This window comes from Balaenoptera physalus, assembly GCF_965194825.1.
Source record: "Balaenoptera physalus genome assembly, chromosome: X".
Classification (NCBI taxonomy): Eukaryota; Metazoa; Chordata; class Mammalia; order Artiodactyla; family Balaenopteridae; genus Balaenoptera; species Balaenoptera physalus.
In genome coordinates this window covers 42238034-42260769 of record NC_138903.1, presented here as the reverse complement: position 1 = coordinate 42260769, position 22736 = coordinate 42238034, and the positions used below count along the sequence as shown (strand labels likewise).

At 38.0% G+C, this 22736-nt stretch overlaps 1 protein-coding gene across 23 annotated transcripts in view; it reads right to left on the bottom strand.

Annotated features, from left to right (window-relative positions):
• The window catches only part of JADE3 (jade family PHD finger 3), a 172149-nt gene that overhangs the window by 34153 nt on the left and 115260 nt on the right, over window positions 1–22736 (bottom strand). For 22 of the 23 annotated variants that reach the window (XM_082446434.1, XM_082446435.1, XM_082446426.1 and 19 more), the window contains 2 exons: window positions 3834–4024; window positions 438–649 (listed from right to left, as the gene is read on the bottom strand). In XM_082446434.1, coding sequence (XP_082302560.1) covers window positions 438–649; window positions 3834–4024 — 403 coding nt within the window. Of the gene's footprint in view, window positions 1–437; window positions 650–3833; window positions 4025–4509; window positions 4587–22736 lie in introns of those variants that run through there. The other variant, XM_082446433.1, reaches the window with a different exon arrangement.

The window sequence follows — 22736 nt, the reverse complement described above, 5'->3', positions numbered from 1 at the left end:
GAGACAGAGGAGAGCTCTGGGTGCCAGGATGAGGAGTCCCGACTTCCAGCTGTAGGAAGTGTAAACTCCCCAAGGTTACTGACCATGGGTGTAACCTGATGATATAACAGGGACTCCAAGGCAGAGGAGAGACTCCCAGGCAGGCAGCAAGGAGACTCCCCAGGGGACTGTAAAAGTATCGAACAAGGCAATCTCAATGGCATGGGCATGAAGATACACAATAAAGACCTGGGTTTAGCCCCCTGGAGTAAAGTTAATAAGTCACCTTGGGGATCATAAGGAGTATTATTTCTAAAGGAATTACTGGAGAACAGCCAGGCCAAATCTTTATTTTCACCCTTAAATGCAAGCTGCTACCCAGATATGGGTGCTGGAGATGATCACTGAACTTCAGAAAGGCTGACCGTGGGGAGGTGGCGGTCTCCACTCTCACTAACCTGATGCACACAGATGTTACACTTATCACAGAACACCATATCATTCCCTTCTTCACTGTCTGGAGACCGGCACACATCACAGATCACATCTTCATCATACTCTATGCCTAGCCCTTCCTCTGTCTCAATAGCATGGTTCATATTTTCATGGCAATGGCGTTCCAGGACTTCTACTGTCTTTTCCATAAGATTCTCATCAACTGGCCCACAACCTGCACAGAAATACAAACAATCAATCAACCCATCAGTCAGCTGTCATTCCCAAATCACCTACTGTGAGCCCGGTGCAGGGGTGGGGAGATTCTAAAGGATAAAACCATCTCTTCCCTGATCTAAAACTACCAGATTTTAAAGAATCTTTTACTAGAGCTATTCTAAAATTTACCTATCATCACATATTAGTGTTTGACACATGAAAGGAGAAATATATTTCACCATATTCTTTGTAAGTTATATATACTGACCCTTTCAATTTTCTGTCCAAATCCTAGCCAGTCTCCTCCTAGATCTGTTTTCTCTCTCTCTCTCTCTCTCTTTTTTTGTGGCTGTGCCATGCGGCTTGTAGGATCTCAGTTCCCTGACCAGGGATTGAACCTGGAAAGCCCGGAATCCTAACCACTAGGCAACCAGGGAACTCCCCTGAATCTGTTTTCTCTTATTCCCACTGAGGGAGGACTTTCATTGGACTTTGTAATATTGAACACTTTATAGTATAATAAAATAATTAGAATCATATAACTATTTGGATATAAATAACAATTCATTCTTAGCAAATTAGTTCCAATGAGCACATCTAATGGTTACAACAAGGAAATTTTCATACAAAAAGGTATTAAGCCATAAAGGAAAATTCTAGGTACTGTATATGTGATTATACATATGAAATATTTGTTATTTGTTTTTCAAACCTGACTTTCAGAAAATCCAATAATATTTTCTAATGACAAACTATAATATAAAATAAACATTAGCATTCATAAAGGTCTAACTGCAAATTCTGAAATTACCTTTTTTGCCTCTTGATTCCTTTTCCTTCTATACTTTTAATTTTTCTTAGCCTTCTATACATAATAAGTCAACTAAAAGATTCATATGATGGCTATTGGTAATAACTAAACATTTTTCTTCTTAGGGGGACTGATGATTTTGTGAGAGCACACATATATTTATTCTAACAGCTTATAAACTCAGGAGTACTTCTCAAAGTGATCCAAAACAAATTTATCCAAATACACCACTTCATCTGCAATATAAGATCCTAAGGAACTTTGGAATTCTGCATAAACTACCTTTTCAATGTTGTAGCTACTTATGAAACCAAAAACTACTCAGGTAGTATGTTTAATTTTTCCAGCCAAGACAAATTACACTTTTTTTTTTCCTAGAGTGAAGGAGTATAGTGTCTGGTTATAAGAGCACTTGGATTCAAATTCCAATTTGACCTCACATTGGTTATATAAGCTTTGACAAGTTATTTACCCTCTTTAGGGCTTAGCTTCCTTATCTATAAAAATAAGGATAATAATACCAAACTCATTGATTTCTTGTGAGGCAGAGATGAGATCATGTTCATACATTGCTTAGTATAGTGACTGGTATGCAGTAAGCACTCAACTTTTAGAATTCCTTAATCTGAATAAAAAACATGCTTAAGTTAATATTGTTTTTGAAAGTTTATTTTAAGCTCTTAGAACCTTACTACAATATCATTCACTCAAAAGGAATGCTGGAGATAAGGCAATCCTCTTTTTAAAACTCATCCAAGCCTAAATGCAATGTGGTATCCTGGACGGGATCCTGGAACAGAAAAAGGTCATTAGTGGAAAAACTGGTGAAATTCCAATAAAGTCTGGAACTTAGCTAATAGTACTGTACCTGTGCTGGTTTCTTAGCTTTGACAAATGTATCATGGTAAAGTGAGATGTTAACATGAGGCGAAACAAACTGCGTGAGGCGTATATGGTAACAGTATTAAAAATGCAACTTTTCTTGAAAGCTAAAACTATTTCAAAAATTTTTTTGAAAGCTTATTTTAAAAAAACTCATCCAAAGGGAATTAACTGCAAAATACCAAAGGGACTTGGTTATAAGGCAGTGTCATGTTGAAGGCAGCACTGTAGTCACTATAGTGTATATGGATGCCGTATGGTTCATAAACGCAACTGTACATTGAGCCATCGATCCACTTGATTATGCCCTCATACTCTCATTTTCCCTTTCTGTCAGTCTTTTATTCCCTTCTCTTTGTGGTTCCCACCCTAAATTTTTTTGACCCCTCTCTTTCCTCTTAGAAGGCAGAACAAGAGAAGACATAAAACAAAATGTTTTAAAAAGCAAGGAGTTAGTATTGGTTACTGGCAGAATAACTATCACCATCATGCCAAACTGGATTTAGTATAATTTTAATTTTGTATTCACATGCATTCAGATACCAACCTCAAAAGAAAGAAAGAAAGAAAAAAAAGGGAAGAAAAGGAAAACCACTGATCCTTGTTGTACTAACAATGAACAAATGTGATTCAAACAAAAACAAAATCAAATGTATCCTTTACCATATCTCATACAGAGAGTTAAAAACCACCCAGTTTCACAGGACCACTTGGACCTAAACACTGTTTAGGCTGAAGACAGGTCAAAAGGAACTGTGTGTAAGTATAAGGTGAGTTTCCTTTCAGCCTAGGATTTCCGAGCATTGCCGGTATGGTACCGTACGGCACACGTTTACTTTAAAATTACTACTATGTTTACTACGAGGTTTTTTATTTGCTTGTTTTTGCTTCATTTTATTCTATTTTTTGAGAGTAGCATGACAACTCTAGAACTCACTGGAGGTAGCTAAGAACTGCTTTGGGGATGTTTTGCCCTAGGCCTGCCATTCTTCTTCCAGGCAGCAAAATACAAGTCCTGCATTAAGGCATCCTGGTCACATCAACCTGTCAGTTGCAGTGCTGCTGAAGCTGCAGTTTCTCTCCATCAGGTGGAGATGTCAAGGTGCCACTACCCTTGGCCCTGCTCACTGATCATGGTACTTTTCAGGGCCGAACGAGGAACCAGTCTCAGAATCCTTCTCAACCAGAAGTCCAATCAGCCATGACCAATCTCACACTCAGAACTGGGAAACGGCCTCGTGAAAGCTACATGCCGTCCCTGATCTGTGATATTCACCATGAACAAGGAAAGACAAGGTCAGATTTAAATGTTACTGCTCTACTTCAATATATTTATGCATTTCAGGAAATGCCTCATTAAGATTAAGATTAAAGAGAAAAATAAATGAAGAGCCCAGAAAAGAAAGGAAGCCACAAAATGAAAGCAAGTTAAAATGGTCCTGACAACTTTTTAAAAAAAATCACAAATCAAGTCAAGGAACAAGTTACTTGTGAGGAAACAACTTACCCATTTCTGCGAGGTTTTCATTGAGTTCCTGGAGCCAGAAGATGTCCATGTCATCTAGGTCATAGCGGCACACAGATGCCGCCAGCTCCATGATGTTGATGTAGCCAGGCTCTGCGGTCTCTGGGCTGGAGCAGTGGATGTACTTCCGGGGTCGGATAAATAGGACCTCCTTTACCTTGTCAGCTACAATCCTAGAAAAGCAAAAGAAAGGCACTGATAACAATCAACAAATGACAGATTCCAGGCACTGACTGGATGGGCCCAACAGCACTCAGGCCATACAGTGGAGCTGAATGTTCTCCCTTCCCACCCTGGGGAAATCCCCTGCTCTGCCAACTGAGAGGCATGACAGATCCCTTTCTAGAAAGCAAATGGTTCTACAAATCCAGCTTTGTTATTTGCTGTGAATACTCTGACTGCTAATAAAATGTTTCATTTACCCTTTTGGCTCCTAGGCCCCTAGTACCATTCCTTCTAATAAAATGTTGCATTGTGCGTTCTTGGTGCCATGGCCACCACATTTATTTAGAAGGGGAACCAGCAGGAGGGGTTATACCTGTACAAAGGCACAGCCAGATTACATACCAAAGATATATTTTAGCTAAACTCATGATTTTCTGCCATGGAGGCCATACTGGATGGTGGTAAAGAGCATAGGCTATAGACTCACACAAACCTGTTTTTTACTGCCACTCACTCGCATGGTGATCTTGGGCAATTACTTAATTTCTACAAAGTTCAGTTTTCTTAGCTAAAAAGTAAGGACGATAATCATAAATTATGATATAATAGTATCAAACTTATAGGGTTATGACAATTATATGAAATAAAATACATAAAGTGCTTAGTAAAGTGTATAGTAAAAAACAGATGATCAATAATGCCAGTGTTATTTTTATATCTCTTATTATTTTTACTATTTATGTAGATGAGTTAAAGCCAAGAGGCCATGGATTTATACAAACTTAAGGCATTTCCCAACCATAAATGATAGTGACTATAAGTCTGAGTCAGGATAACACGATGGGATGAAAGATTCCCGTTCTTCCACCAAATTATCTACCAGGCCTGAGCAAACCCATTATTTCCCCAAACCCCACCTGACACTTAAGAGCCCAAGGCAAGGAAACCAAGCAAGGGAAGAAACAGAAATTTCTCATACCAATGACTCGTTCTACAATGAATGTTCTAGATACTACATGAAGCATCAGAAAATGTAACCAAGAGGAAATCTGAATTATTAGTCCCTGGAAATTTTAAAGAACAGGGTAGGCCATCTAAAAAAGAGAGAAAGGGGGTAATCAAAGAATACCTAGAAACAAATGACAATGAAAACACGACAACCCAAAACCTATGGAATGCAGCAAAAGCAGTTCTAAGATGGAAGTTTACAGCAGTACAATCCTACCTCAAGAAACAAGAAACATCTCAAATAAACAACCTAACCTTACACCTGAAGCAAATAGAGAAAGAAGAACAAAAAACCCCCAAAGTTAGCAGAAGGAAAGACGTCATAAAGATCAGATCAGAAATAAATGAAAAAGAAATGAAGGAAACAATAGCTAAGATCAATAAAACTAAAAGCTGGTTCTTTGAGAAGATAAACAAAACTGATAAACCATTAGCCAGACTCATCAAGAAAAAAGGGAGAGGACTCAAATCGGTAGAATTAGAAATGAAAAAGGAGAAGTAGCAACTGACACTGCAGAAATACAAAGGATCATGAGAGATTACTACAAGCAAGTATACGCCAATAAAATGGACAACCTGGAAGAAATGGACACATTCTTAGAAAAGCACAACCTTCTGAGACTGAACCAGGAAGAAAGAGAAAATATGAACAGACCAATCACAAGCACTGAAATTGAAACTGTGATTAACAATCTTCCAACAAACAAAAGCCCAGGACGAGATGGCGTCACAGGCGAATTCTGTCAAACATTTAGAGAAGAGCTAACACCTATCCTTCTCAAACTCTTCCAAAATATAGCAGAGGCAGGAACACTCCCAAACTCATTACACGAGGCCACCATCACCCTGATACCAAAACCAGATAAAGATGTCACAAAGAAAGAAAACTAAAGGTCAATATCACTAATGAACAGAGATGCAAATATCCTCAACAAAATACTAGCAAACAGAATCCAACAGCACATTAAAAGGATCATATACCATGATCAAGTGGGGTTTATCCCAGGAATGCAAGGATTCTTCAATATACGCAAATCAGTCAATGTGATATACCATATTAACAAATCGAAGGATAAAAACCATATGATCATCTCAACAGATGCAGAAAAAGCTTTCGACAAAATTCAACACCCATTTATGATAAAAACCCTGCAGAAAGTAGGCATAGAGGGAACTTACCTCAACACAATAAAGGCCATATATGACAAACCCACAGCCAACATAGTTCTCAATGGTGAAAACCTGAAACCATTTCCACTAAGATCAGGAACAAGACAAGGTGCCCACTCTCACCACTATTTTTCAACATAGTTTTGGAAGTTTTAGCCACAGCAATCAGGGAAGAAAAAGAAATAAAAGGAATCCAAATCAGAAAAGAAGAAGGAAAGCTGTCACTGTTTGCAGATGACATGATACTATACATAGAGAATCCTAAAGACTCTACCAGAAAACTACTAGAGCTAAACAATGAATGTGATAAAGTTGCAGGATACAAAATTAATGCACAGAAATCTCTCGCATTCCTATACACTAATGATGAAAAATCTGAGAAAGATATTAAGGAAACACTCCCATTTACCACTGCAACAAAAAGAATAAAATACCTAGGAATAAACCTACCTAAGGAGACAAAAGACCTGTATGCAGAAAACTATAAGACGCGGATGAAAGAAATTAAAGATGATACAAACAGATGGAGAGATATACCATGTTCTTGGATTGGAAGAATCAACATTGTGAAAATGACTATACCACCCAAAGCAATCTACAGATTCAATGCAATCCCTATCAAACTACCACTGGCATTTTTCAGAGAACTAGAACAAACTATTTCACAATTTGTATGGAAACACAAAAGACCCCGAACAGCCAAAGCAATCTTGAGAAAGAAAAACGGAGCTGGAGGAATCAGGCTTCCAGACTTCAGACTATACTACAAAGCTACAGTAATCAAGACAGTATGGCACTGGCACAAAAACAGAAATATAGATCAATGGAACAGGACAGAAAGCCCAGAGATAAACCCATGCACATATGGTCACCTTATCTTTGATAAAGGAGGCAAGAATATACAGTGGAGAAAAGACAGCCTCTTCAATAAGTGGTGCTGGGAAAACTGGACAGCTACATGTAAAAGAATGAAATTAGAACACTCCCTAACACCATACACAAAAATAAACTCAAAATGGATTAAAGACCTAAATGTAAGGCCAGACACTATCAAACTCTTAGAGGAAAACATAGGCAGAACACTCTATGACACATATCACAGCAAGATCCTTTTTGACCCACCTCCTAGAGAAATGGAAATAAAAGCAAAAATAAACAAATGGGACCTAATGAAACTTCAAAGCTTCTGCACAGCAAAGGAAACCATAAACAAGACGAAAAGACAACCCTCAGAATGGGAGAAAATATTTGCAAATGAAGCAACTGACAAAGGATTAATCTCCAAAATATACAAGCAGCTCATGCAGCTCAATATCAAAAAAAACAAACAAGCCAATCCAAAAATGGGCAGAAGACCTAAACAGTCATTTCTCCAAAGAAGATATACAGATTGCCAACAAACACATGAAAGAATGCTCAACATCACTAATCATTAGAGAAATGCAAATCAAAACTCCAGTGAGGTATCACCTCACACCAGTCAGAATGGCCATCATCAAAAAATCTACAAACAATAAATGCTGGAGAGGGTGTGGAGAAAAGGGAACCCTCTTGCACTGTTGGTGGGAATGTAAATGGATACAGCCATTATGGAGAACAGTATGGAGGTTCCTTAAAAAACTAAAAATAGAACTACCATACGACCCAGCAATCCCACTACTGGGCATATACCCTGAGAAAACCATAATTCAAAAAGAGTCATGTACCAAAATGTTCATTGCAGCTCTATTTACAATAGCCAGGACATGGAAGCAACCTAAGTGTCCATCGAGAGATGAATGGAAAAAGATGTGGCACATATATACAATGGACTATTACTCAGCCATAAAAAGAAACGAAATTGAGTTACTCGTAGTGAGGTGGATGGACCTAGAGTCTGTCATACAGAGTGAAGTAAGTCATAAAGAGAAAAACAAATAGTGTATGCTAACACATATATATGGAATCTAAAAAAGAAAAAAAAAAAGTTCTGAAGAACGTAGGGGCAGGACCGGAATAAAGATGCAGACGTAGAGAATGGACTTGATGACATGGGGAGGTGGAAGGGTAAGCTGGGACGAAGTGAGAGAGTGGCATGGACTTATGTATACTACCAAATGTAAAACAGATAGCTAGTGGGAAGCAGCTGCATAGCACAAGGAGATCAGCTCGGTGCTTTGTGACCATCTGGAGGGATGGGATAGGGAGGGTGGGAGGGAGACGCAAGAGAGAGAGGATATGGGGATATATGTATTTGTATAGCTGATTCACTCTGTTATAAAGCAGAAACTAACAGACCACTGTAAAGCAATTATACTCCAATGAAGATGTTAAAAAATTATAATAAAAAAGAGAGAAAGGGACTTCCCTGGTGGCGCAGTGGTTAAGAATCCACCTGCCAATGCAGGGGACATGGGTTCAAGCCCTGGTCCGGGAAGATCCCACATGCCGTGAAGCAACTAAGCCCGTGCGCCACATCTACTGAGCCTGCCTCTAGAGCCTGTGAGCCACAACTACTGAGCCCGTGTGCCACAGCTACTGAAGCCCGTGTGCCTAGAGCCTGTGGTCTGCAACAAAGTGAAGCCACCACAATGAGAAGCCTGTGCACCGCAATGAAGAGTCGCTCCGGCTCTCTGCAACTAGAGAAAGCCCACGTGCAGCAATGAAGACCCAACGCAGCCAAAAATAAAGAAAGAAATTAATTAATTAAAAATAAAAAAGAGAGAAAGAAATAGATATATGTGTCATCATAAAATAATGAAAATTGTTTCTCTGGAAGTCTTCTGGAGCTTCTAGGGTTACTGTGTATGTACAAGGATTCATAAACATAAATGTATTCATAAGAATACATATAAATATATAGAGAGGCATAGTCCACCCTATAATTTTAGATTGAATATTTCCTCCTAAGCATTCTTCCAAATGCTTATGATTCCAAATAATGCATGTGGAATAAAGTTAATAACTACACACATTTGCATATTTTAATTTTTCTACCATATGGAGTTTTAAAAAGCCAACAACAACAAAGTATTTGAGGAAAAAAGTGGAACTCTAAGTATTAATTGAAGCTAAAAATTTGGGAACTGCTATCAGAGGCCTGCTTCCAACTGAAATGAACCCAACCGAAAAGGACAAGACATGCATATGAATTCTCCAGAGACTATGAGATTAAATATGCTGCACTTTTTGGTGCATGGCTTATGAGGTAATTATAGAATATCTATTTTTTTTCAAGATTTATCTTTTTCTAAAAGGAAGAATATTTTGCTTAATTATTCATCTTAATTGCCTCAAATTCTACGAGGAACAAGGTAGACTATAAATGTTCTTGATTTAAACTAATACATTTATTAAGCTTCTGGAAGAAAACAAAGGGGAATATCTTTATGACCTTGGGATAGACAAAGATATTTTAAATAAGACACAAAAGCCATTAACCTCCGAGACTGAAAAACGTGTTTATCAACAATGTATAATACACTTTTACAAATCAATTAGAAAACAACAGAGAAGTCAATTAAAAACTGGGCAAGAAACCTGAATAGACACTTCACAAATAAGGCTATCCAGATGGTGGTTCTCGACCTCATGAGTTAACACGGAAATGCAAATTGAAATCATAATCACCATTACCTGCCAGAATGGCTAAACTTGAAAAGACTGACCAAAAATTGAAGATACCAAGTGCTTGTAAGGAAATGGAGCAAATCGACCACTGCTGCTGGGAGTGTGAATTGGTACAATCATTTTGGCAAACTATTTGGCAGCAGATATTATGGCTGAACATGTGCATACCTTATGACCTAGCAAACCCACTCCTAGGAATATACTTAACAAAAAAGTACACATATGTATCCTAAAAGATGTATAAAAATGTCCATATTAGCATTTTTCATAATAGCTGAAAACTGAAAGCAACCCAAATATCTATCAAAAGCAGAATGGATAAATGAAATGTGGTATATCACACAATGGAATATGACACAGAAGTGAAACTTAATGAAATGCTCCATGCAATAGCATGGATGAATCTCACAACCATAATGATGAACAAAACAATTCAGTCTCAGTATGAAGGTTAAAAACTGGCAAAACTGTCACCTATGGTGAAGGAAGTCAGTGGGGAGGAGCAGAAGGAGGGCTTCTGGGGTGCTGGTAATGTTCTATTTCTTGATCTGGGTGTCAGTTAAGCAAGTGTATTTAATTCATGAAAACTGAGTTATACAGTTATGCATTAGTTATCTTTCTGTGTGTATATTTCAATGCAAAATTTATAACAATGATGATGATGTTATCTCACTCATCTTTCATATGTATCTTGAACTAAAGGTCTGAATCTAAGGACTGAGCCTATGACAATAAAAAAAATTATAGGCCGAAACAGTAATACCAAAGGCAAGGAAATGCATGGGTAAAAGGTGGTTAATACGCACTCACAAGGAGAAATTCTTATAACGATAGAGGGAAGGTCTATGAGAATAAATGAAAAAATATTACTTTGGGGTTTTGTAAAATGCAGCTTTAACATCTTCAAGTACATGTAACATTGCTATAGCTGGAGGAAATCCCAGGATCATCCCTCAGTGATTTTCTTCTCTGGCCACTATACACTTGGTAGAGGGACACTCTTTGAATGGTCACCAGACCACTGAATAAATCAGCAAAAGCTCACAAGCCTAGAGATATGAGCAATTTTGTTAGAGTAATGTAGTAAGTGCAGTTTTCAATTTGGATGCTTGAGTGTAAACGAATGTTGTAGTAACTTTCTGGATGACTCATTTTGGTGAAAGGACCCACAACCACACCTGCTTAGCCTCATAGAAAGAAAGCCTATCCACCTGTTCCTCAGGGTAGGTCAGCTACTTCTAGCCCATGTGAACACTCCTGTGACACTGAGGAGGCAAAAAAAAGAAGCTGCAACCACTCTAAGCCGACCTACAGCCTCTTCCAGTGTCTTATGCACAGTGAGTCTTCAGTGTGTCTTCAGTTGATCTAAATATTTAACAGGTAGAGACTATGCTTCATTTCCTAATGAGTGGATCAGAATCATCTGTGAATAGCATAGAAATTGCACAAATACCACAACATCATGGATTTTTTAAAGGCTTGAAATAAGTGCCTTAGAAGCTAACTAAACAGGAGGCCCTTATAATAATATCTCTAGGAGTAGTTTCCCAAGATGCCCCTTGTTAATCTTGCCACTCCGCTTCTCCACAAGACTCCATGCCTCATTTATGAAACAAAAGACAATTACAACCTCTGTGACAGATGGTATTTTAAAAATTCCACACGCTCTTCTACAATGTGACTCTCCCACTGCCCCATCAAGTGATGAAGTCTATTTCCCCTCCTTTTGAACCAGGAAGGGCATGTGACTGTTTCCACCAATAGAATACAGCAGAAGTGACGCTATGAGAATTGCAAGGCTGGGTCATAAAAGGGAAAACAGCTTCATCTTTTTGCTGGAACACGTGCATGTGGACCCCTGTGTCTGAGGCCTGTAGAGAGTCTGCCTATGCTGAGGTTGTCATGCTATGAGGAAGCCAAACCAAATGGAGAGGCCATGTGCAATCTTTATGTCATCCCAGCCCAGGTGGCAGACATGTTAGTGAAAGCCTTTAGATGATTCCAGCCCCCAGCCGCTGAGTCACCCCCAAACTTCAAGTCTTCCTAGATGAGGCCCTAGACATAGTAGAACAGAGACTAGCCATCCCCACTGTGCCCTGTCTGAATTCCTGACCCACAGAACCTATAAGTATAAAAACATGGTTGCTCGATGCTAAGTTTGGGGGCAACAGTAACTGGAAAAACAATTTATACAGCAATAGTAACTGGAAAAGCTACCAAAAGACTGCTTTAAACTTTAAATAAGATAAATGTGTGTATAAAAGTGCTCTTTATTGATTCTCATAATTGAAAGCAAAATGGTAGACTGCTGCTGCCTAAAATGGAATGGGAAAGGAGGTGTGTGAAGAGTGGGGCAAGGAGAGTGGGGGAGGTGAGAGAAGCATGATGATGAAATATAGCAGTGGAGTGGGAGGCAGGCTTGTGCTCCCATTTATCATTAGGGGACATTCTTCCTTTGACTTACTATATGAAATCTGATATATTTTGAAAAGTAGAACCAAGGGGATCTCCTTTGATACTGAATATGGGGTATGAGGCAATAAAGAATCAAAGATGACTCAAGGAATTTTGGCCTGAAAGACTGAACAGGAAGAATGAATCTGCTATTAGTTAAATGTAGAAAATTACAGGTGGAACTAGTTTGGGAAGAACATCACTAGTTCAGTTTGGGACACTTTAAGTCTGAGATGTCTATTGGACACCCAAGCGGAAACATTGCATTGGTAGTTACATATTTGAGTCTGGAGTTTAGTGAAGAAAGTACTGCTCTCCATAACCCAGTTAGTCCAACATTTACATTCCAAGGAGAACTAGGCCTCTCTGGATATCTAACCATCCTCTCTTCCAGTATCACTAATGACTCAGAAGTATATGATAATATATTGTTAAGTGAGAAGAGCAAGTTACAGAATGTTCCCATTTATTTGTACATACATATGTACATGTTGTATAAGCATATATATTATACAGTTAATATTTGTATTCTGATTATTTTTGTTTTTACAGTAAATCAATAATTCATCTACAATTTAAAAATCATATACACATACATGATAAATATAACATTAACCACTTATGTGTAATATAACTTATAATGCATGCTTCCTTTTAACCAAACATGAAGCATTGCTTTCCTTCCATTGGAACCTTACTGTGAAAGAAACTAATTTAAATATACAAATGGGGCTTCCCTGGTGGCGCAGTGGTTGAGAATCTGCCTGCCAATGCAGGTGACATGGGTTCGAGCCCTGGTCTGGGAGGATCCCACATGCCGCGGAGCAACTGGCCCCGTGAGCCACAATTGCTGAGCCTGCGCGTCTGGAGCCTGTGCTCCGCAACAAGAGAGGCCGCGATAGTGAGAGGCCCGCGCACCGCGATGAGGAGTGGCCCCCGCTTGCCCCAACTAGAGAAAGGCCTCGCACAGAAACGAAGACCCAACACAGCCATAAATAAATAAATAAATAAATAAAATTAAAAAAAAATATATACAAATGAACACAAAACGAAACAAAACAAAAACTATCTGAAACTTGTTTATCATTGATGAGCATCAAAATCATCCACGGTCTAACTAAAAAATATGTAATGGGGTTAACATCATCTTTATTTGTTGAACTTACTTCAAAAAATTCCTTGTGGTAATGAAAAGGCTTATTTAAACAACTGTAATTTACAGCGCAAGCTGGCTCCATTTCAGAATTCTCTGTACCCCTCCCCTCAATCACCACGTACGTATATGCACTACACTACCCTAAACTAAGGGACAAGAGAATAGCAGAAAGGATAATGGAACAGAGAGGAAAACCTAACCTGAAAGCTGGAACAAAAACTCTAAAAGGATTTGCTCCACCTACTCTGTTGTATCTTTTTTCACCCCTTTTCAGTTTTAGCACCCAAGAATCAGGTCAATTAATTTATATACATCCAAAATTACTTCTGTAAGTTCATTAGGAAATAAAATTCTGAAGCATTTTGACAATCTTGTGGATTAGGTAATAAATAAAAAGCAAGTGCTTAGTTTTACTAGTATTTAAGTTTCTCTAGCTGGTTGATTAATCTGTCTGTAGGCAATAAGACAAGTAACTCAAATACAAACATTACAACTATTACTATTGTGATGGATTGAAGACAGTCACAAATCCTTTGATAGTCCTTCTGTTGAGAGGTAGGGTCTATTTCCCTCCCCTTCAGTCTGGGAGCTCTCTGCAACTGCTCTAATAAAATATGGTGGAAGTAATACTGTGACATTTTCTGAGTGCAGGCCTTGAGACTGGCACCTTCCACTTCTTTTTTTTTTTTAACCAAAATTATAATTATTATAATTGCGGGATTATCACACATAAATGCATTTAATTTACTGTAGAAGAAACTGCACATTTTCAACAATGCTTTGAATTCAGCTAAATTTGGTAACAAAATGTTGTTACCTAAAATGAGTGTCAATATTCCTTTGATCTCAACTACAGGGTCAAGTAATCCCCTAGGGAAAACAGACTGAAGTTCAATGCTTACACATAAAAAATTCAGGGTATTTGGGCTTTGAAGAGTATGAGGTTTTTGTTGTCTTGACTAGTGCTTCTAGATTTTTAGTAAGACTTTTCCATTCTCTACTTTCTCTTTATGTTTGATATACAATCTAATGCTTGTGAGTATTTTCAAAGCTTTGGTAGTTTTAAATTTCTTGTAAATCTGATAATCAAACTTCATTTACATTGATTTCTTAGAAAAAAAATTCTATCCAGGTTCAAGCACAATAGTAAAAATGAGCTAGTAACAGTCTTTTTTGCCATAATATTGGACTTTGCATATTATTTTAAAATTATATAGCTTCCAAAAAGAATGGTACCCTTATTCTCTCCTTTGCCCCCAAAAAGAAGTTAGCTAAACATCTAGATTTTCATAAATTGCAAAAAATGAGGCACAGAAGCTAATTATGTTTAAAAAAAAGAATATGTAAATAATTTATCTGGCTTATATCAACATTTTCATATTCTGGATCTGACAGTTTTGTGTAAGCAGTAAAGTTAGTGTTGTCTCCTCCTGATTAATGTAGATAAAAAATTTTTTTAAAATGTCATTTATTAAGTGGACTAAAAATGAGAGGTAGGGTGGGAAGGAAAAGCAGGAGTTGAGGACACAAGTGTTAGGCTGATTCTCAGTTTCCTTTTTGATAATTTTTAAAAAACATGGAATTCCTTCTCTACTTTGTGTTGCCTGAGAACCACTATGGTTTTGTAAAGTCTATAACAGTAATTACATTTAATCACCACGAGTACATTTGTTTTAAGCCTATAAATACTATGTTAGTAACCATAAACTATCTCCATTGGCTTATTTGTAAAAAGAAATATATTTATATTCTTACAAAGTTAACACTGAGGGCTGAGGAAAGGGAACGAGAAGCAGTGTTTAATCACAGTTTCTCTGGACTCAGTAACCAGACTGGGGTCTTGCTCAAGCCACCTGGTCAAGCAGTGTCTGAGGAAGAGTCATAGGAGGCAGAGATGATGAAATTGCTGCTGCTGGAGAGCCACCTTACACTTCTTATCGCTTAGAAAACTCACTCTTGGAGCCCAGAGCTGCCAGGTAAGAAGTCAGACTATCCTGACCATGTGGACAGGTCCTAAGACTAAATGGGAATCTGGGCAGTACAGATCATAGCATCAACTACAGGGTTACAGTGGTGAATAAAAGCAGTAAAGTTCTGGGACTTCCCTGGTGGCACAGCAGTTAAGACTCCAAGCTCCCAATGCAAGGGGCCTGGGTTCGATTCATGGTCAGGAAACTAGATCCCACATGCATGCCGCAACTAAGAGTTCACATGCCACAACTAAGGAGCCAGTGGCCTGCAACTAAAGGAGCCTGCAAGCCGCAACTAAGAAGCCCACCTGTCACAACTAAGGAGCCCACATGCCGCAACCAAGGAGTCCACCTGCCACAACTAAGACTAGGCGCAACCAAAATAAATAAATAAATCAATAATCAGTAAGGTTACTCTGAGACTGAACCAGGAAGAAAGAGAAAATATAAACAGACCGATCACAAGCACTGAAATTGAAACTGTGATTTAAAATCTTCCAACAAACAAAAGCCCAGGACCAGATGGATTCACAGGCGAATTCTATCAAACATTTAGAGAAGAGCTAACACCTATCCTTCTCAAACTCTTCCAAAATATAGCAGAGGCAGGAACACTCCCAAACTCATTACACGAGGCCACCATCACCCTGATACCAAAACCAGACAAAGATGTCACAAAGAAAGAAAACTAAAGGCCAATATCACTGATGAACAGAGATGCAAAAATCCTCAACAAAATACTAGCAAACAGAATCCAACAGCACATTAAAAGGATCATATACCATGATCAAGTGGGGTTTATCCCAGGAATGCAAGGATTCTTCAATATATGCAAATCAATCAATGCAATACACCATATTAACAAATCGAAGGATAAAAACCATATGATCATCTCAACAGATGCAGAAAAAGCTTTCGACAAAATTCAACACCCATTTATGATAAAAACCCTGCAGAAAGTAGGCAGAGGGAACTTACCTCAACACAATAAAGGCCATATATGACAAACCCACAGCCAACATCGTTCTCAATGGTGTAAAACTGAAACCATTTCCACTAAGATCAGGAACAAGACAAGGTGCCCACTCTCACCACTATTTTTCAACATAGTTTTGGAAGTTTCAGCCACAGCAATCAGGGAAGAAAAAGAAATAAAAGGAATCCAAATCAGAAAAGGAAAAGGAAAGCTGTCACTGTTTGCAGATGACATGATACTATACATAGAGAATCCTAAAGACTCTACCAGAAAACTACTAGAGCTAATCAATGAACGTGATAAAGTTGCAGGATACAAAATTAATGCACAGAAATCTCTTGCATTCCTATACACTAATGATGAAAAATCTGAGAAAGAAATTAAGGAAACACTCCCATTTACCACTGCAACAAAAAGAATAAAATACCTAGGAATAAACCTACCTAAGGAGACAAAAGACCTGTATGCAGAAAACTATAAGACGTGGATGAAAGAAATTCAAGATGATACAAACAGATGGAGAGATATACCATGTTCTTGGATTGGAAAAATCAACATTGTGAAAATGACTATACCACCCAAAGCAATCTACAGATTCAATGCAATCCCTATCAAACTACCAATGGCATTTTTCACTGAACTAGAACAAAAAATTTCACAATTTTTTATGGAAACACAAAAGACCCCGAACAGCCAAACCAATCCTGAGAAAGAAAAACGGAGCTAGAGGAATGAGGCTCCCAGACTTCAGACTATACTACAAAGCTACAGTAATCAAGACAGTATGGTACTGGCACAAAAACAGAAATATAGATCAATGGAACAGGACAGAAAGCCCAGAGATAAACCCATGCACATATGGTCACCTTATCTTTGATAAAGGAGGCAAGAATATACAATGGAGAAAAGACAGCCTCTTCAATAAGTGGTGCTGGGAAATCTGGACAGTTACATGTAAAAGAATGAAATTAGAACACTCCCTAACACCATACACAAAAATAAACTCAAAATGGATTAAAGACCTAAATGTAAGGCCAGACACTATCAAACTCTTAGAGGAAAACATAGGCAGAACACTCTATGACACATATCACAGCAAGATCCTTTTTGACCCACCTCCTAGAGAAATGGAAATAAAAACAAAAATAAACAAATGGGACCTAATGAAACTTCAAAGCTTTTGCACAGCAAAGGAAACCATAAACAAGATGAGAAGACAACCCTCAGAATGGGAGAAAATAGGCAAATGAAGCAACTGACAAAGGATTAATCTCCAAAATATACAAGCAGCTCATGCAGCTCAATATCAAAAAAAACAAACAAGCCAATCCAATAATGGGCAGAAGACCTAAATAGCCATTTCTCTAAAGAAGATAGATTGCCAACAAACACATGAAAGGATGCTCAACATCACTAATCATTAGAGAAATGAAATCAAAACTCCAGTGAGGTATCACTTCACACCAGTCAGAATGGCCATCATCAAAAAATCTAGAAACAATAAATGCTGGAGAGGGTGTGGAGAAAAGAGAACCCTCTTGCACTGTTGGTGGGAATGTAAATGGATACAGCCATTATGGAGAACAGTATGGAGGTTCCTTAAAAAACTAAAAATAGAACTATCATATGACCCAGCAATCCCACTACTGGGCCTATACCCTGAGAAAACCATAATTCAAAAAGAGTCATGTACCACAATGTTCATTGCAGCACTATTTACAATAGCCAGGACATGGAAGCAACCTAAGTGTCCATCGACAGATGAATGGATAAAGAAGATGTGGCACATATATACAATGGAATATTATTCAGCCATAAAAGGAAATGAAATTGAGTTATTTGTAGTGAGGTGGATGGACCTAGCGTCTGTCATGCAGAGTGAAGTAAGTCAGAAAGAGAAAAACAAATACCGTATGCTAACACATATATATGGAATCTAAGAAAAGAAAAATGGTTCTGAAGAACGTAGGGGCAGGACAGGAATAAAGACGCAGATGTAGAGAATGGGCTTGAGGACATGGGAAGGGAGAAGGGTAAGCTGGGATGAAGTGAGAGAGTGGCATTGACATATATACACTACTAAATGTAAAACAGATAGCTAGTGGGAAGCAGCTGCATCACACAGGGAGATCAGCTCGGGGCTTTGTGACCACCTAGAGGGGTGGGATAGGGAGGGTGGGAGGGAGACACAAGAAGGAGGGGGATATGGGGATATATGTATATGTATAGCTGATTCACTTTTTTATACAGCAGAGACTAACACACCAGTGTAAAGCAATTATACTCCAATAAAAATGTTAAAAAAGAAATCAGTAAGGTTCTTGTGCTCATGCAGCTTTGAGTTCGTAATACCACTACCAAGGAGTAACAGAGAAATGCTAATGTGTTCACCAAACCATGTTTCTTTTTCCATCTAGGCACATAGCAAGACTGCATTCCCCAGTATCCTTTGCAGTTAGGTGGGCCATGTGAATGAGTTCTGGCTAATGGCATATGTGTGGATAATCCACTTCAAAACCTAGCCCCCCTCCAAATCTACCTGTATAACCCTCCATGCTGCCTTTTCTTTTCCTGCAGACTGGATTTAGAAGTTTGGGGGTGGAAAAGGGAGTGGGAAAAGATCTGGCAGACAGAGGAGTCACTCATAAAAAGAGCCTGAGTCCCTGAATCCCTATGTCGGGCAGAGATGACCCACATCCCAAACCCACACTGGATGGAGACATGTGCAAAAAATAAAACCTTCACTGTGTTAAGTTGCTGAGACTTCCGGAGATGTTTGCTATAGCAGTTGGCCTATCCTGACTAATACATACATAATGGTAAAAAATTATTTCCCAATATTTTCATGTATGTTTCCACTTAAGTAACTATTTTGTTACATTAGATTCATTCTTAAATTTCTCTAACAGATTTATATTTTAGAATATTTTCTCCAGAGATATCCATCAGTAGAAAATAACTAACCAATGAGGTTTTAATTTTACTAAAACTAACACGGAGGAGTCAACCCAAAATAATATATTAGAAGATTTTTGTTTTTACATTCTGATACTTTTCATATGCTATTGTGAACTGCTATAACATTCTTTATTAAAAATATTTAGCACAGGTTTCCCTGGTGGCACAGTGGTTAAGAAGCCGCCTGCCAATGCAAGGGACATGGGTTCGAGCCCTGGTCCAGGAATATCCCACATGCCATGGAGCAACTAAGCCCGTGTGCCACAACTACTGAGTCTGCGCTCTAGAGCCCGCGAGCAACTACTAAGCTCATGCGCCACAACTACTGAAGCCCACGCGCCTAGAGCCCATGCTCCGCAACAAGAGAAGCCACCACAATGAGAAGCCTGCACACCGCAACGAAGAGTAGCCCTTGATTGCCTCAACTAGAGAAAACCCGTGTGCAGTAACAAAGACCCAATGAAGCCAAAAATAAAATAAATTTTAAAAAATTTATCACAAAATCAAGGAATGTCATCATGCTTTTAATGCACACTGACAATTTTTCAAATTTGGAAGGCAGGAAGAATTTTTACAATTGAATAATTATTAGTGAACATTTATTTTTATATGAAGGTAATACACTATCGTTATTTTAAATCTGAAAGCAATCGTTGCAAGGGTTTGCTATGAAACATTTACATTTGTTTAGATTTGGCAGTTATGTCAGAAGAAAATACTTTTATTTGTGGCTTTTAAGAATAAAGCTACATCTTTTAATTTCAAAAACTAAGTATTCTCTCAATAGTGTAAATAACCAAACTTTTACCAGGCACCTCCTTAACTTCTACAAAGTTTGTAATCTATGAAAAAAACCCAACAAAGATATAAAAAAGAAACACTAACATAAAAAGTTGTAAAATTAACCAATAAAAAAGGAACATATATGGTATTTTCCCATACAGTGGGAAAAAGTAACATATTTGGACAGAGTGAAGCATGAAGTAGAGAAATTAGCATCTCAGTTCAAAGTAGGAAAAACTTTTGAAAAGTCACCTTAGTAGATTTGTGAAAGGAGATTTAAAAAGATGGAACTGAGATTTCTTGGTGATTCAAGAACTATGTTTTCTTTCATAGCAGCCTGGTGGAACCAAGGTGGGTAAGGTTGGGATAATATAGTGTCCATTGCTTTCAAAACGGGAGCTGCTCAACAGATGGAGCTGGGACACATGGATATCCACAAGCAAAAGAATGAAGTTAGACCCCTAACACCTTATGCCATACACAAAAATTAACTTCAATGGATCAAAGACCCAAATGTAAGAGTTTTATAAAACTACAGAATTCTTAGGAGAAAACATAGGTATAAAACTTCACGATCTTGGTTTAGGCAATGATTTCTTAGATATGACACCAAAAGGACAAGCAACCAAAAGAAAAAAAATAGATAAACTGAACTTCATCAAAATTAAAAACTTTTGTGCCTCAAAGGACACCATCAATGAAAAGACAACCCACAGAAAGGGAGAAATGATTTGCAAATCATATATCTGATAAAAAACCTGTATCTAGGGACCTCCCTGGTGGTCCAGTGGTTAAGACTCTGCACTCCCAAGGCAGGGGGCCTGGGTTCGATCCCTGGTCAGGGAACTAGATCCCGTATGCTGCCACTAAGAGCCTGCACGCCGCAACTAAAAGATCCCACATGCCGCAACTAAAGATCCTGAACGGGGCAACGAAAATCCCGCGTGCCACAACTAAGATCCGGTGCAGCCAAATAAATAAATAAATAGATAAATATTTTTAAAAAACCCCTGTATCTAGACTATGTAAAGAACGTTTACAATTCAACAATAAAAAGACAAATAGCCCAATTTTTCTAATGGGCAAAAGATGTGAATAATTTCTCCAAAGAAGAGATATATATAGGAGGTATGCATCGAAGCACCAAGTAAAAATGGGATATTCTAGAACTGCTGGTCAGGGGACTTTGTTACCCTTTTCACTAAAGGGTTAGATTTTCAGCAGCCAAAGGCAGCCATTCCAAAGTGAATGTGATAGAACATAAAGAGGTGAACTGAGATGATTCACTTTGCAGTTTGAACAGTATTGTTTCACAGGAAGGGAAAAAAGATCAACCTTGTATTTTTCTGACCACATAAAGGCTTCTTCTCTTTGTAATAAAGTAGAAAAGCTCTCTTCCAAAAAGAATATACAACTGGCTAATAAGCACATGAAGAAAAGATGCTCAACATCATTAGCCATCAAGCAAATGCAAATCAAAACCACAATGAGATATACTTCATACCTACTAGGATGGCTACAATAAAAAATACAGACAATAACAAGTGTTGGTTAGGATGAGGAGAAAATGGAATTCTCATACAATGCTGGTAGGAATGTACAGTTGATCTTTGAACAAGACAGGGGTAATGGGCACTGACACTTCATGCAGTCAAAAATTCACATATAATTTACAGTTGGCCCTCCATATCTGTGGTTCTGGATCTGTGGATTCAACCACCCACAGACTGTGTAGTACTGTAGTATTTACTATTGAAAAAAATCCACATATAAGTGGACCTGCACAGTTCAAACTCATGTGGTTCAAGGGTCAACTATAATATCTTTTGGTTGTTTGCTAATTTTCTTTCCTAACACCCACCTGCTTTCCTCTTTCCTTCCTTCGTCCTATTCTCCTTACAATAGTAAATGTATATTGAAAACCTACTATTTGACAGTAAGGGTTCTGCTCTTGGGTAGCTTATAGTCACATTTGTTGTCTTTCTTCCTTTTCTCTTCTAATCACATACTGTTGTGCCTTCATGTGCCCACTACCACATTTTATTACCATCTATACACTCCTTTATTTGTGATGATTGTTTATATATTTAAATATATATTTATAATTACATATATGGATGATACTTTTATTAACATTATTGAGGTAAAAATGACATATTAAGCTGCATATATTTAAAATGTACAAATTAACAAGTTCCGACACACATATAAATTTGTGCAACCAGAACTACAACCAAGATAAGAAATATATCCATCACCTCTAAAAGTTTCCTTGTACCCTCCTGCTCCACTGGCCACTTCCAAAAAAACCACTGATCTGCTATCACTAAAGCAGGTAGTCCTCGCTTTGCACAGTGGTACTGTACTGTAAAAATGACTGTGCAAACTGAAACTGTGAAAAGCAACCTTAATAATCAATGGGGAAAACTGTGATTGTTCAGTGACCTTTAAAATTTTTGTCAAAGCATTTTACTCTCTTACTGTTGGCTATAACTATATAGGGAAATAAAAAATAGTAAAACCAATATGTATTTAATACACTATAATTTGAAACACTGAGAATTTAAACTCTTTTATCTCTTTGTAAAAACTTATCAAGAGTACAGTGCTTGACTCCTTCTTTTAATTACAAAATT